This window comes from Taudactylus pleione, unplaced genomic scaffold (assembly GCF_031769625.1).
Source record: "Taudactylus pleione unplaced genomic scaffold, aTauple2 ptg000330l, whole genome shotgun sequence".
Taxonomy (NCBI): Eukaryota; Metazoa; Chordata; class Amphibia; order Anura; family Myobatrachidae; genus Taudactylus; species Taudactylus pleione.
The window spans coordinates 1,029,261-1,042,280 of NW_028284731.1; the positions used below are offsets into that span (position 1 = coordinate 1,029,261).

The 13,020-nt window shown below is 40.1% G+C and overlaps 1 protein-coding gene across 1 annotated transcript in view; it reads right to left on the minus strand.

Moving 5' to 3' along the window:
* Window positions 1-7,901: 7,901 nt before the first annotated feature.
* Window positions 7,902-13,020, minus strand: part of LOC148509168 (uncharacterized) — a 76,512-nt gene continuing 71,393 nt past the window's right edge. The window contains 5 exon segments of the mRNA XM_088443482.1: window positions 7,902-8,254; window positions 9,173-9,401; window positions 9,403-10,033; window positions 10,107-10,527; window positions 11,205-11,597. Coding sequence (XP_088299608.1) covers window positions 7,902-8,254; window positions 9,173-9,401; window positions 9,403-10,033; window positions 10,107-10,527; window positions 11,205-11,597 — 2,027 coding nt within the window.

The window sequence follows — 13,020 nt, forward strand, 5'->3', positions numbered from 1 at the left end:
ACTTTTTCATAACGTGCACCAACAAAGAGAAAATACTCTTCTCTCTTCTTTTCTTATAAACTTCTATTTATTGTCCTTGGCAGCACCCCCACAGAAGAATTATGTACCTATTACAAACTGTCTAATTGGGGCTAATATACAAATACTTTTTGTGACATAAACCTTGTGCAGAGGTGATTCCCCAAACCCCCACCCCTAATTCAAGAAACTTGAAATCATGATGTGATCAATAAAGTATGTTTTATCTTTGAAATTTTAAAGAGACTGCATTCTGCATATGGCAAACAAGAAAGGTAAAATTGATATCCACTGTAGACCAATGAATGGTCACCCCAGGCATTGATTGTCTATTGCTTAAAGTGTGTGCTGACTATTGCTGGACATTATTTAAGGGAGAATATGATACTTATTTTCCTTTTGGTGAAGCACCCTAGCCTTATTTATTGCTGAAGGTTATTTAAAAACTAAAGTATGAAGCTTGTACATAGCAAGATTTGTTACTATATAGATGAATACAGGTTGAGTCTCCCATATCCAAATATTCCGAAATACGGAATATTCCAAAATACGGAATTTTTTTGGTATGACTCAGATAATGAAACCTTTGATTTTTGATGGTTCAATGTATACAAACTGTTTCTAAGGTACAAATTATTAAAAATATTGTATAAAATTACCTTCAGGCTGTGTGTATAAGGTGTATATGAAAAATAAATGAATTTCATTTTTGTACACAAACTTTGTTTGAGCCACAAAATTATTGAAAATATTGTATAAAATTACCTGCAGGCTGTGTTTATAAGGTAAAAAACTTAATAGATCTGCGCTGAGAGTCTTATAATCTTATAAATGAAGAGATCTCAATAATTGTGTCCAGGACTCAATAGTCATAAAACCTAAATACAAAATATATATAATATAAATTTATTGCAGTTAAACATATGAAAATAAAATAAATAAAAAAGAAAAATAATAAATTACCAATATAACAGAAGAAATTATGTACAAAAATATAAAAATACAGTAAAAAGATTATATGGCCACCAATGTGATATAGGTACCTTAAAATAAATACTAATTGGCATATAGTTACAATCCTAAATAAAAAACAAATTGTGCAGATGTTGTTAGTATTATAAAATTATTAAACCAACTTTGAGTGAAAGTAACTTTTCACATATAATCAATACTTTGTTGCAGTTCAATTGGCACAATGTATTGGGATCAATCAAAAGAAAAAACTGTATCCACTAAAAAGCTTGTGTTGTATCCACAGTAAAAAGTCTATATGTGTTTAGCTTATTTAGGGAATTGCTGACAGGATGATAAAGTCACACACACTTGATGCAAAAATGTGGTTAATCCCAAAAAAGAAAAAAAATTATACATTATTGAATTCCAGCCTGTGTGCCAGAGTATCGGGATAGCACAAGCTTATTGCAGGATTTATTCACTTGCAGTAGATAGATAAGCATTTGTAAGCAAATGGTCTCATCCACAATGTATTATTTTCTTGTGGGTATAGTGTGTCAATACCAGTGAAAGGACACACTTGAAGCAAAATAATAGTGTGACACCACGGCAGCTGCCGGTGTCTACTCACGCTTGTGTGGTATACGGCCGCCTATTCCCACTGTCCGAGTGTCCTCGGAAATGCAGGTAGCGGATCCTCTAATGTGGATTATAGTAGCCCGGCCGGGCGAGTTGAAGTATTCCCATGTGTAGCGTTAGGCTGGTGTACCATCAGGGTTTCAAGGAGCACTTGGCTGTTGCCGTGTAGTGAGGTCTTTAATGCATTTCGTCATGGTCCACGTGACTTTTTCAAAAAGGTATGGCCCCACACTATCCGGTCTGCTTATTTAAGCTCTATCCAAATTGATGCACAGGTGGATTAAGTCATAATTAAATTGGCTTAAGTCAGTAGCAGACCCTTTTCTAATGGATTCTGATTGAATTGCAGCAGTGGATATATAAGGCTGTAATCATTATTGCATCAGTATTAATAAAATAAAAATACTAATTATATAAGCATATTAAAAAGAATAAATAATATTAAATAAAAATAAATATAGAAAACATGTTCTTTATTATTATGTAAAATAAAAAATAAATAAAAATAAATGTAAATAGAAAAAATAAAAAATAAATAATGATATAATAAATTGTGCTATAAATACAAATCAATTGATAAATAATTTAATTAATATAATATAATCAGCAATACATATAAACTTCTGCAAAGACTTACATATAGATATATAAAAATAATAATAGTAATATATATATATATATATACACATGTTAATTAATAAGTAATATATAATATAATATTGTTAGTGGGAGATATATTCTTCCCAAGAAAGTTACACAAATATATATACACATATATATATGTAGAAAACAGACACAAGTGCATACCAACATATATAGCTTGTGGATACAAAAAGACAAGAAGATACCACCTGTCAATTATACAGGAATATGCACACGACTACTTTAAGAATAAATATCTGGAGAGTATTCCATGAAGACTAAAATAGAAATTATATCCCTCAAAGGGTTATTAACACTCAATTAACTATAAATATTTGGATACATAAGTATCAATCTATAGTAAATGAAAATAGCTAATATATAGATTCAAATAGGAAATGATAAGAACAAAAAATATATAAACCAAATTAATAACAATGTCTTTCGCAAGTGGATCAAAAAAAAGAAGTAATGAAGAAAAGCAAAGAAGGTATGATCACGGATCAATTTCAATGCATTCATTGAGTCCATCAAGACCGAGGGTTCCCAATTTGTGTTTCCAATAGTTTTCCCTGATACATAACCTTCTATATCTATCCCCACCCCAAGTAGTAGGCTTAATCCATTCTATCCCCAAAAGCTGCAATGTACGTGGATTTTTCTGGTGATTTTCCACAAAGTGTCTCGATAAACCATGCACATTGTAACCCTTTAGGATATTGCGCCTATGTTCAAGGAATCTCGTTTTTAAACTATGGGTGGTTCTCCCTACATACATCGTATTACAATCGCAAATGATGACATAGATAACATAAGAGGTGTTGCAATTAATAAAAGATTTAATATCAAACTATTCATCCCCTCTAGATGATGAAAATGATTGGATTCTATTTTTGATGTAAGAACAAGTGATACACGACACGGACCCACATTTGAAACACCCTTTAGGTTTATCTGGAAGCCATGAAAGAAGGGGATTTACAGTTTTTCCTGTATTTCTGGTTTTATTTATATACAGACTAGATACTAACTGGTCTTTCAAAGTGTCTGATTTTTAAAAAATTATTATTGGTTTATTCGATATACATTATCTGAGTGTATTGTCTGTCTGGAGGATATCATAATTTCGATTAATGATTTTCTTAATTTTCCTCGAGGCTACATTGAATTTAGATATAAAACAGGGTTGATCTAAACTAGATATGGTCTTCTCTTTGTGTAATAAAAGATCTTGCCTCCTTAAATCCCTAGTTTCTATAAAGGCTTGGTCTAAAATGGGTTCTGCATAACCTCTAGTTCTAAAATTCTCTAGTAGCTCACTTGCTTGTATCTCAAAAACGGAGGTCTTAGTGCAATTTCTGCGGATCCATCTCAGTTGCCCACGGGGGATATTATTCAACCATGGCTTGTAATGGGAACTACTGTAGTGCAAAAAATTATAGTTGTCGACCTCCTTTCTAAAGGTCTTAAAAACAATTCTATTATCTACAATTGATAAAGGAATGTCCAAAAAGGATATATTCCTACAGTCCAACGACCAAGTAAATTTAAGATTGAAGTCATTGTCATTAAGTGAATCAGTGAACTGTGAGAGAAAATAAAGTGCATCCCCATCAAAAATGAAAAAGAGGTCATCTATATAACAGCCATAGAAGACGAGGTCCATGCCCAAGCTCCTCCCCATATGTGCGCATCCTCGAACGCACCCATATATATGTTGGCAAAGCTAGGTGCGAACCTTGTTCCCCATGGCCGTTCCAAGTGTCTGTAAATAAAAAACATAATCAAATATAAAGTAATTATGTGAAAGAATGAATTTAATAGAGTCCAAAATAATATTACACAGACCCACTGAAAGTGATCCTGATGCTTCTAAGCAATTTTTTATTTTACATAATAATAAATAACATGTTTTCTATATTTATTTTTATTTAATATTATTTATTCTTTATAATATGCTTATATAATTATTATTTTTATTTTATTAATACTGATGCAATAATGATTACAGCCTTATAGATATCCACTGCTGCAATTCAATCAGAAGCCATTAGAAAAGGGTCTGCTACTGACTTAAGCCAATTTAATTATGAATTAATCCACCTGTGCATCAATTTGGATAGAGCTTAAATAAGCAGACCGGATAGTGTGGGGCCATACCTTTTTGAAAAAGTCACGTGGACCATGACAAAATGCGTTAAAGACCTCACTACACGGCAACAGCCAAGTGCTCCTTGTAACCCTGACGGCACACCAGCCTAGCGCTACACATGGGAATACTTCACCTCACCCGGCCGGGCTACTATCATCCACATTAGAGGATCTGCTACCTGCATTTTCCGAGGAGACTCGGACAGCGGGAATGGGTGGCCATATACCACACAAGCATGAGTAAACACTGGCAGCCGCCGTGGTGTCACACTATTATTTTGCTTCAAGTGTGTCCTTTCACTGGTATTGACACACTATACCCACAAGAGAATAATACATTGTGGATGAGATCATTTGTATACAAACGCTTATCTATCTACTGCAAGTGAATAAATCCTGCAATAAGCTTGTGATATCCCGATACACTGGCACACAGGCTGGAATTCAATAATATATAATTTTTTTTCTTTTTTGGGATTAACCACATTTTTGCATCAAGTGTGTGTGATTTATCATCCTGTCAGCAATTCCCTAAATAAGCTAAACACATATAGACTTTTTACTGTGGATACAACACAAGCTTTTTAGTGGATACAATTTTTTCTTTTGATTGATCCCAATACATTGTGTCAATTGAACTGCACCAAAGTATTGATTATATGTGGAAAGTTACTTTCACTCAAAGTTGTTTTAATAATTTTATAATACTAACAACATCTGCACAATTGGTTTTTTATTTAGGATTGTAACTATATGCCAATTAGTATTTATTTTAAGGTACCTATACCACATTCATGGCCACATAATCTTTTTACTGTGTTCTTATATTTTTCTATATAATTTCTTCTGTTATATTCGTAATTTATTATTTTTCTTTTTTATTTATTTTATTTTCATATGTTTATCTGCAATAAATTTATATTATATATATTTTGTATTTAGGTTTTATGACTATTGAGTCCTGTACACAATTATTGAGATCTCTTCATTTATAAGACTCTCAGCAGAGATCTATTAAGTTTTTTAGTTTTCCCATTCCCAAAACCCCCCACAGAGGTTTTTTTCTGATCTGCTGCGGAAAGTCTTGGAATTGTTTGGTGAGTGTTTTTTCGTCCAGTATGCTCCTATTTACTATCTCTATAGACTGTCCTATTGGAAAGCACTTTGGAATATTTTCTTTTTTTGTGTGTATAAGGTGTATATAACACATAAATGCATTATGTGTGTATATTTGGCTCCTATTCCCAAGATATTTCATTATTGTATGCAATTATTCCAAAATACGGAATATTCCGATATCTAGAATACTCCTGGTCCCAAGCATTTTGGATATGGGAGACTCAACCTGTATTGGATGACAGACTTAACATTGGACTGGAGAGATTTTCTTGAAGAAGGGGATTTTAAATGTAACACCCTTTTACCTGGGTCTCCTAGGTAATGGGCTGTATTTAAAGAAACTCTCCTTGCAATGCTTCACTCCATGCGGTTCTCTTAATTTCAGTGCCTCCACACGAATCTTCATAAAAAGTGCTCTTCTGGGGAGTGTTCAGGGAACACCAGGGGGAGACTCGGGGAACCCCCTGCCCAACATGTACTTAGGCCACCAACACAACAGTAATGTATCACACAGATATGTTGCAAAAGCCACCCTGGCATATTTATTAATGGGTTTGGGATTGCTATTGCTTTTTGTGGTTTTATATCAAAAATATTATTTAAGATAAACAAATATAACCATATACAAAAATAGGCATATAAAGATAAATTGTACAGTCAGTTGTGTATCCAAACATCTAAAGGGCATATACAGCATTAATCAAAAACAAAGTGCACTGATTAGTTAGAGCTCATTATCTTCTGCATGCTGTATACTTGGAGAAAGCTGTACCTTAAGGATTTCCACTTGAATGTCAAACACATGAACAAATAACTTTATCAAAGTTCCTCCTTCCTTCTTGTCACTTCCAACAAAGCTTGGACTTGTAGTTCCACAAACTGATTGGTGATGAAATCACACCTTTCTACTTAGTCTTTAGTGCTAAACACATGCACAGAATACAATATTTCTTCAGGGCTAGTCCCCCAGCTTTCCCTAGTCTTCGCTCTACTAGCAATCTGAGTCTTTATCAGGAAACATAACACTGTAAATAGCTGCCACTCAGGATACTTATCTCACATGTCTCCACAGTGTGTGCCTCTCTCTGCAAACTCTCTTCAGTGAATCCAAAGTGATGTTTTGAAATGCTTTATCCTCTTTAGGCTCCCTGGTCCGTCAGACTGGAATTCTCCCCTTCAGCTGGGGTCTGTGCTGTGACACTCCTCACCGTCCCCTCCAGTTATTGCAGCTGCTTCCCCCCTCTCCTTCTCTGGACAAAAGCATTCCATTCCTTGCTTCCCCCACTCCACGCCCAGTCTTCCCCGCCCCTGACAGCCTCTGCGTGTCTCTTTGAGCACTGTCTTACTCCAAGGCAGTCTGGGTGATGTAGTTTCTGCATCGTTTCACTGTGATCCTTTTTACTTGCGCTGCCGGCCATCGGCGCCAGCGCTACATACTCCCCCTGTGGAACTGGCACTCTACTGACAAGTTGATGAGGCTGTTCCACACCCCGAAAAGGAACATGGGCTAAAACACTTTGTCTGTTTACACATTCACACATACCCTGACAGGTTCATACTAAGTTAGGTGTGGGCCCAAAATAAGGCCATGGGTAAACCCAATGCGGGTGAACTACTCTGGGCACCTCAGTGGCCCTGCCTAACTTGTCATAAGTTAACATCATGGGAGCTCTAGTGGTCCGCCTAGGTCGACTAAGAGCTGAAGGGCCTCCCTCATCTCCCTCTGACACCCCTCCTAGGCATTTGACCTCTTCCCCAACACCACTCTCTTCTCGCTGGCCTTGAGCCTGTCTCTTAGACACTCTAACTTCTGCAGGTACTTCAGGAACAACTTCCTCCAACCTTTGTACCGGTCCCATTCTAGGCTGCCCCAAGTTCCTCTCAGTAGACTTGGGAGGCCTAGTAGTCTCATGATTCTGAATGTTATCTTCGACTTCCATAGTGGGGGTATCAAATCCCCATTCATCCTCACTGCATTCCGTTTCTTCATTACCTTGAAGAGTTACTTCTCCTCGCAGACCTCTGTCTTCCTAGCTTCTTCCATGGCACCCTATCAGTGGTCCCAATAACTTCTTCCTCTCTGAACTTCACATCTCTCCCAATTGGTAACAGGTGCTGCCTGTGATAGGTCTTTATTGGCAAACTTTGCCCTTCTGGCCTTACTCGATAAACGGGTGCCCCTGATAATTTGGCCACCACTTCATAGGGATCTCTTCTCCATCGATTTGCCAATTTATGCTTTCCTGATATCCCTAGGTACTGTAGCAATACTCGATCTCCTACTGCCAATACATTCTCTTTCACCCGACTGTCATATCGAGTCTTGTTTCTCAAGCCAGATCTGGTAGAAACTTCTTGGGCCAACCTGTGAGCCTCTCTCAGCTCTTCTCGCAGTCTCTGAACATACTGTAAATGTGTCTCCCCGAGTATGGAGCCTCCAATATTCCAAAGCAAATGTCTACAGGCAGTCGAGCTTCTCTTCCAAACATGAGTAGGTATGGTGAGTATCCTGTTGACTCGTTTTTTGTGCAGTTGTATGCATGTACCAATTGGCTGATATGCCTACTCCAGTTCGCCTTCCTGCTATTTTCCAAAGTTCCCATCATATTGAGAAGAGTTCGGTTGAATCTCTCTGGCTGTGGGTCCCCTTGTGTGGTCCTGGACTTCTGTATCCCGCACAATTCACATATCTCTTTTATCAGCCGACTCTCAAAATCTCTCCCTTGATCAGAATGGATTTGAGCAGGAAGTCCATAGTGCACAAAGAATATCTCCCACAAAATCTTTGCTACAGTTGTAGCTCTTTGATCTTTGACTGGGTATGCTTGAGCGTATCTGGTGAAGTGATCAGTCACAACCAGAATATTGGCAGTGTTGCTTTCATCTGGCTCTACGGAGAGAAAATCAATACACACCAGATCCAGTGGCCCATCACTTGAAATGTTTTTTAATGGTGCTGCTCTTTCAGGCACTGTCTTCCTCAGGATGCAAGTCCCACAAGTTCTGCAATATTTTTCAATGGCAGCTTCCATCTTTGGCCAATAGAAACGATCAGTGATAAACCCGCTTGTCTTCTCAACACCTAAGTGTCCATGCTCGTCATGCAGGGCTTTTAGCACAGCATCACAATGCTTTTTTGGCAGTACCAACTGCCTTTTCACTCTTCCATCTCTGCGGGTGGTTTCCCTATAGAGGAGTTCCCCTCTGACCACCAGAAATTCTTTCTGTCTATGCAATAGGATTGCTTCTTCTGTTTTAAGGGCCTTTGCCCCCAGCCTCTCATTGTTCTGTGTTCTGTGAATTGCTCCTAGGGACAGATCTTCTTGCTGATCACTCTTCAGCTCTCTCCTACTGAGCCTCTGCAGGTCACCCAATTCTAATTGACTCAGCCAGCAGTACTGCTTAGGCAGTGCAGCTTCCGAAACTCCCAATGCCGCGACACATTCTCTCATGGGTGGTACCACCACTCTTCCTTCGTGGCACATGCCTTTTACTTCTGGAGCTGGCACTTCAACCCACTCCTCTTCAGGAGATTCAGCCTTTCTCCCAGCCAACCTGGACAAAGTGTCAGCATCAATGTTTCCTTTGCCAGGACGGTACTTCAGTGTGAAGTCATACACAGCCAAAGCAGCCAGCCATCGATGCCCTGTGGCATCCAACTTTGCTGTAGTCTGGATGTAGGTCAACGGATTGTTGTCAGTATGGACTTCGAACGTAGCACCATACAAATAATTGTGAAGACGATTGACAATGGCCCATTTCAATGCCAAGAATTCCAGCTTGTGCACTGGGTAATTCTTCTCACTGGGTGATAGCCCTCTGCTCACATAGTGCACAGGCCTCATCTGACCCCCATCTTCCTGGTAAAGAACTCCTCGGAAGTCCATCAAAAGATGCATCTACATGCAGGGTGTATGGCAGGTCTGGGTTTGCATAGGCGAGCACTGGAGACTGCGTAAGGCTCTCCTTCAATTTCTTGAATGCAGTTTCACACTCCTTTGTCCACCTTTCCCCAAATGGGTCATTAACATGAAGATAGTGTTTCTTCACTGGTTGGGGCACCTGCCCCTTCACTGGGAGGTACCCCTTAGTCAAATCTGTTAAAGGTTTGGCTAATCGGGAATATCCTGGAACAAATCTTCTGTAGTACCCACAGAATCCCAGAAAAGACATCAATTCTTTTAGTTTTGTAGGCCGGGGCCACTCTGCCACAGCTTCCACTTTGGCTGGGTCAGTGGATATCCCTTCTCTGCTGACAATGTGCCCAACATACTTGACTTGCTTCTGGCATAGTCTACACTTTTCTAGAGACAATTTCAGTCCTTTGCTTTTCAGTCGGTCGAGTACTTTGAGCAACCTCTCATTATGTTCTTTTAGCGTTCTCCCAAAAATTATTAAGTCATCCAGATACACTATTACTTCATGGAAATTCATGTCTCCCACTGTCTCATCCATGCATCTCTGAAAGGTGGCTGGGGCCCCCTTATACTCTGTGTGGCATCCTCTTGAACTGGAAGAATCCCTCAGGACAGATAAAGGCAGTCTTTTCAGCATCTTCTGGATTCATCAGAATCTGATAGTACCCACTCCTGAGGTCTAGCTCAGAGAACCACTGGCTTCCTTGCAGACAGTCAAGTGCCTCATCCACTCTGGGTACTGTGTACTGGTCTGGCACAGTTCGCTTATTAAGAGTCCTATAATCCACACACATCCGAATGTTACCATTCTTTTTACTGGCCACCACTATTGGAGAGGCATAGGGGCTTTCCAATTTTTCAATCAAATCATTCTCCAATAAGCCCTTCAGATGACTTCTCACATCATACGAATCAGTGGGGGCTAGTCTTCGTGACCTCTCTCGAAAAGGTTTTTCATCGGTAAGTCGAATTTTATGTTGGACTCCCTTTGCCAGTCCTTTGTCCCAATCTCCTAGAGAGAAAACTTCTCTCCTCTTCAGCATTTCATTGGTCAGTCTATCCAGATCAGCTTTCTCTGCATCAGTGCCTTCAAAGCATAGCTGGAAACTGTCTTCATCCAACATGCTCTACTTCAGAGCTTCTTCTGCCTCCTTCTTCCGATAGGCAGCCAGACACACTAGGTGAATGGTGAGAACCCGGTAGTATTCTTTTCCACCTTCCTCTTGGCACCAGTGGGCTAGTGTATGGAACAAATGGGCATTTGTCCCAATGATAACTTGCACATCTCTATCCTCTTCATCCGGATCCGGACACACTAGTGTGACTACTTGCACTACTTTTTCAATCCCAGCCACTTCTCTTGGAAACTTGAGGCCCACTGTGAAGTATCCAAAATACGGATAGCTTTGTTCGCTGAGGCCCCAGATAGTCAATCCTGATAATGGGTGTATTTCCACATCAGACAGATTCTCACGAAACCACTTTTCAAACACGATAGACACCAGTAGGGTTGTACACTTGTGTCCATTCAGCAAGGCAGGCACATGTGGTGCTGGGCCTACTAGTCCAGGGGGCAATCTACCCCAGGCAGCAGGCAAGTTCCACACAGTATTGATGCTTACTTTCTTTAGGGGGCCAGTGTTGGGTCTTCTGGTCCCCCTTTCTCATTTCTTGAAGGCCACTCAGGGTGTGGTGATTGCTTAAATGGTACCCTCGGATTCCATCGGACTGGACACTGTCTAGCTATGAGTCCTGTTTGGTCACACTCAAAACATCTTCTGGGGTCACTTCCCCTATCTGGTTGTCTTGGAGATGACAAAGGCGGCAATCTTGGGGTCTCTCTGACTGTCTGGATGGCTAACAGATGGTCTATCTGTTCCTTCTGTGCTTGAAGGTTCTTCATCAACTCCTCCTCTCTTGTATTGGGTATATGTTTCAGGCTGACCATTATTGTCTTCTTGACCCCCCGATCTCTAGCTTCAATTATAGCTTCCTCTTGCTTGACCTCATGGATAAGCTGGTTGAAAGAAGGAGCTGGCTTCTCTGCACAGTCTCCCTGAAGCTTCAATGCAACTGGATCTAAGGATTGAGCGCCTCTCAGTAACTGTCGCATTCGACTCTCATCTACTTCAGTAAAGGGCATCTCCCCTTTTTCAACTATGCGGTAAATCAACTTGCCCAGACGGTAGAGATATTTGGAGAGTCTCTCCCCTGGCTCTTAGAAGGTGTTTCTAAACTTGTAGAGGAGGTCAGTGGCATCTTCAGATGTCCCAAACTCCCTTTCCAGAGCTGCTAGATAGTCCCGTGCAGTAGCCTGAGGGTCACTCCAACGAGTGGCTTGAACAATCTCCATCGCTGGGCCATGTAAACTCTCCACTATCCTTTGTCTCCTAGTAGTCTCTGGGCAGTGCCACTCTTCCATGTGTTGGATTGCAGTGTCTTTCCACACCTCATAGGCATCTTCTCCAGTTGGAACAGGTTGGACACCAGTGAAAGGTCACAATCTCCTGTACCCTCCGTCATGTTGGGATTTTCCCAGCTGCTCCACAAGTTTGTTCATAGCGGTCAAAAACAGTTTACTCTGTGTCTCAGAGCTTCCATCTGGACTGAGAGGCAAATCTTCTCTTCTCTGAATGTCAGGAGTCAAGCTTCCCACACTTTCTTCAGCAGGACTTGACTCTTGGGTAGCTTCCACCCGCTCACTCGGCTTCAGAGGCAACACTGTGTTCCAATGTCGACTTCCCCCATCGGAAATGACAGCAGGGATCAGTCCCCTCTATAACCTGGCATGGCTCTCTAGCAGCACAGCACATGCTACCACCTTGCCATCACCTTGCCTATTCAGGACCTTTGGCCTCTGCATCCCTTACCCTGTAAGTGGGGTACGTTTATACTGACCTAACAGAGGGTGGAAAACGGGATAAAGATACCTTTTATAGGTCCTGTATACTATCCAAACTGTGAGTTGGGGTACGCTCTCACTCAGTAATAAATAAAGGAACCTGATTGTTGGGGTTCATGGAAACCTGTGGCTATAAACATACTACACTATGAACTTTTATTTGATTCTTTTGTCTTTTCGGTGACTGCATCTGAGGCATACATTCCAGAAATTTTAAAGGAGGAAGATTTAATTTTACACGACTGTGTGGAAGTGATTTATGAGTATATGTATCATTCCTAGTCCTGTTATTAAGTATTACTTGCCCTATTTATTTTTTTGTGTTTGGCGCCATCTGTTATATAGTACCCGTTTGTTGGTAGAAAGTATTTTGTTGAAGGGGTGGTGTACCTTTAGGATACTATTATAGAGGGCTGCCAATTAGCGCACTGTTTATTTCCAATATTGTATTCTCTGCATCCCTGTCCGATCTGCAATTATCTTAGCGACCTCCTCATCTGAAACTTCAAACAGTTCACCACTTAACACAAAGCAGTATTCTGGATCTTTGGATTGTTGTTCACACCAACCATATACCTCTTCTGGCGTCAATCTTGCCATGGTGCCCACCTGGTAGCAAATTCTGAGTTTGTTGCACGAATCTCAGCAGTGCACTCCACTGTAACACCCCTTTACCTG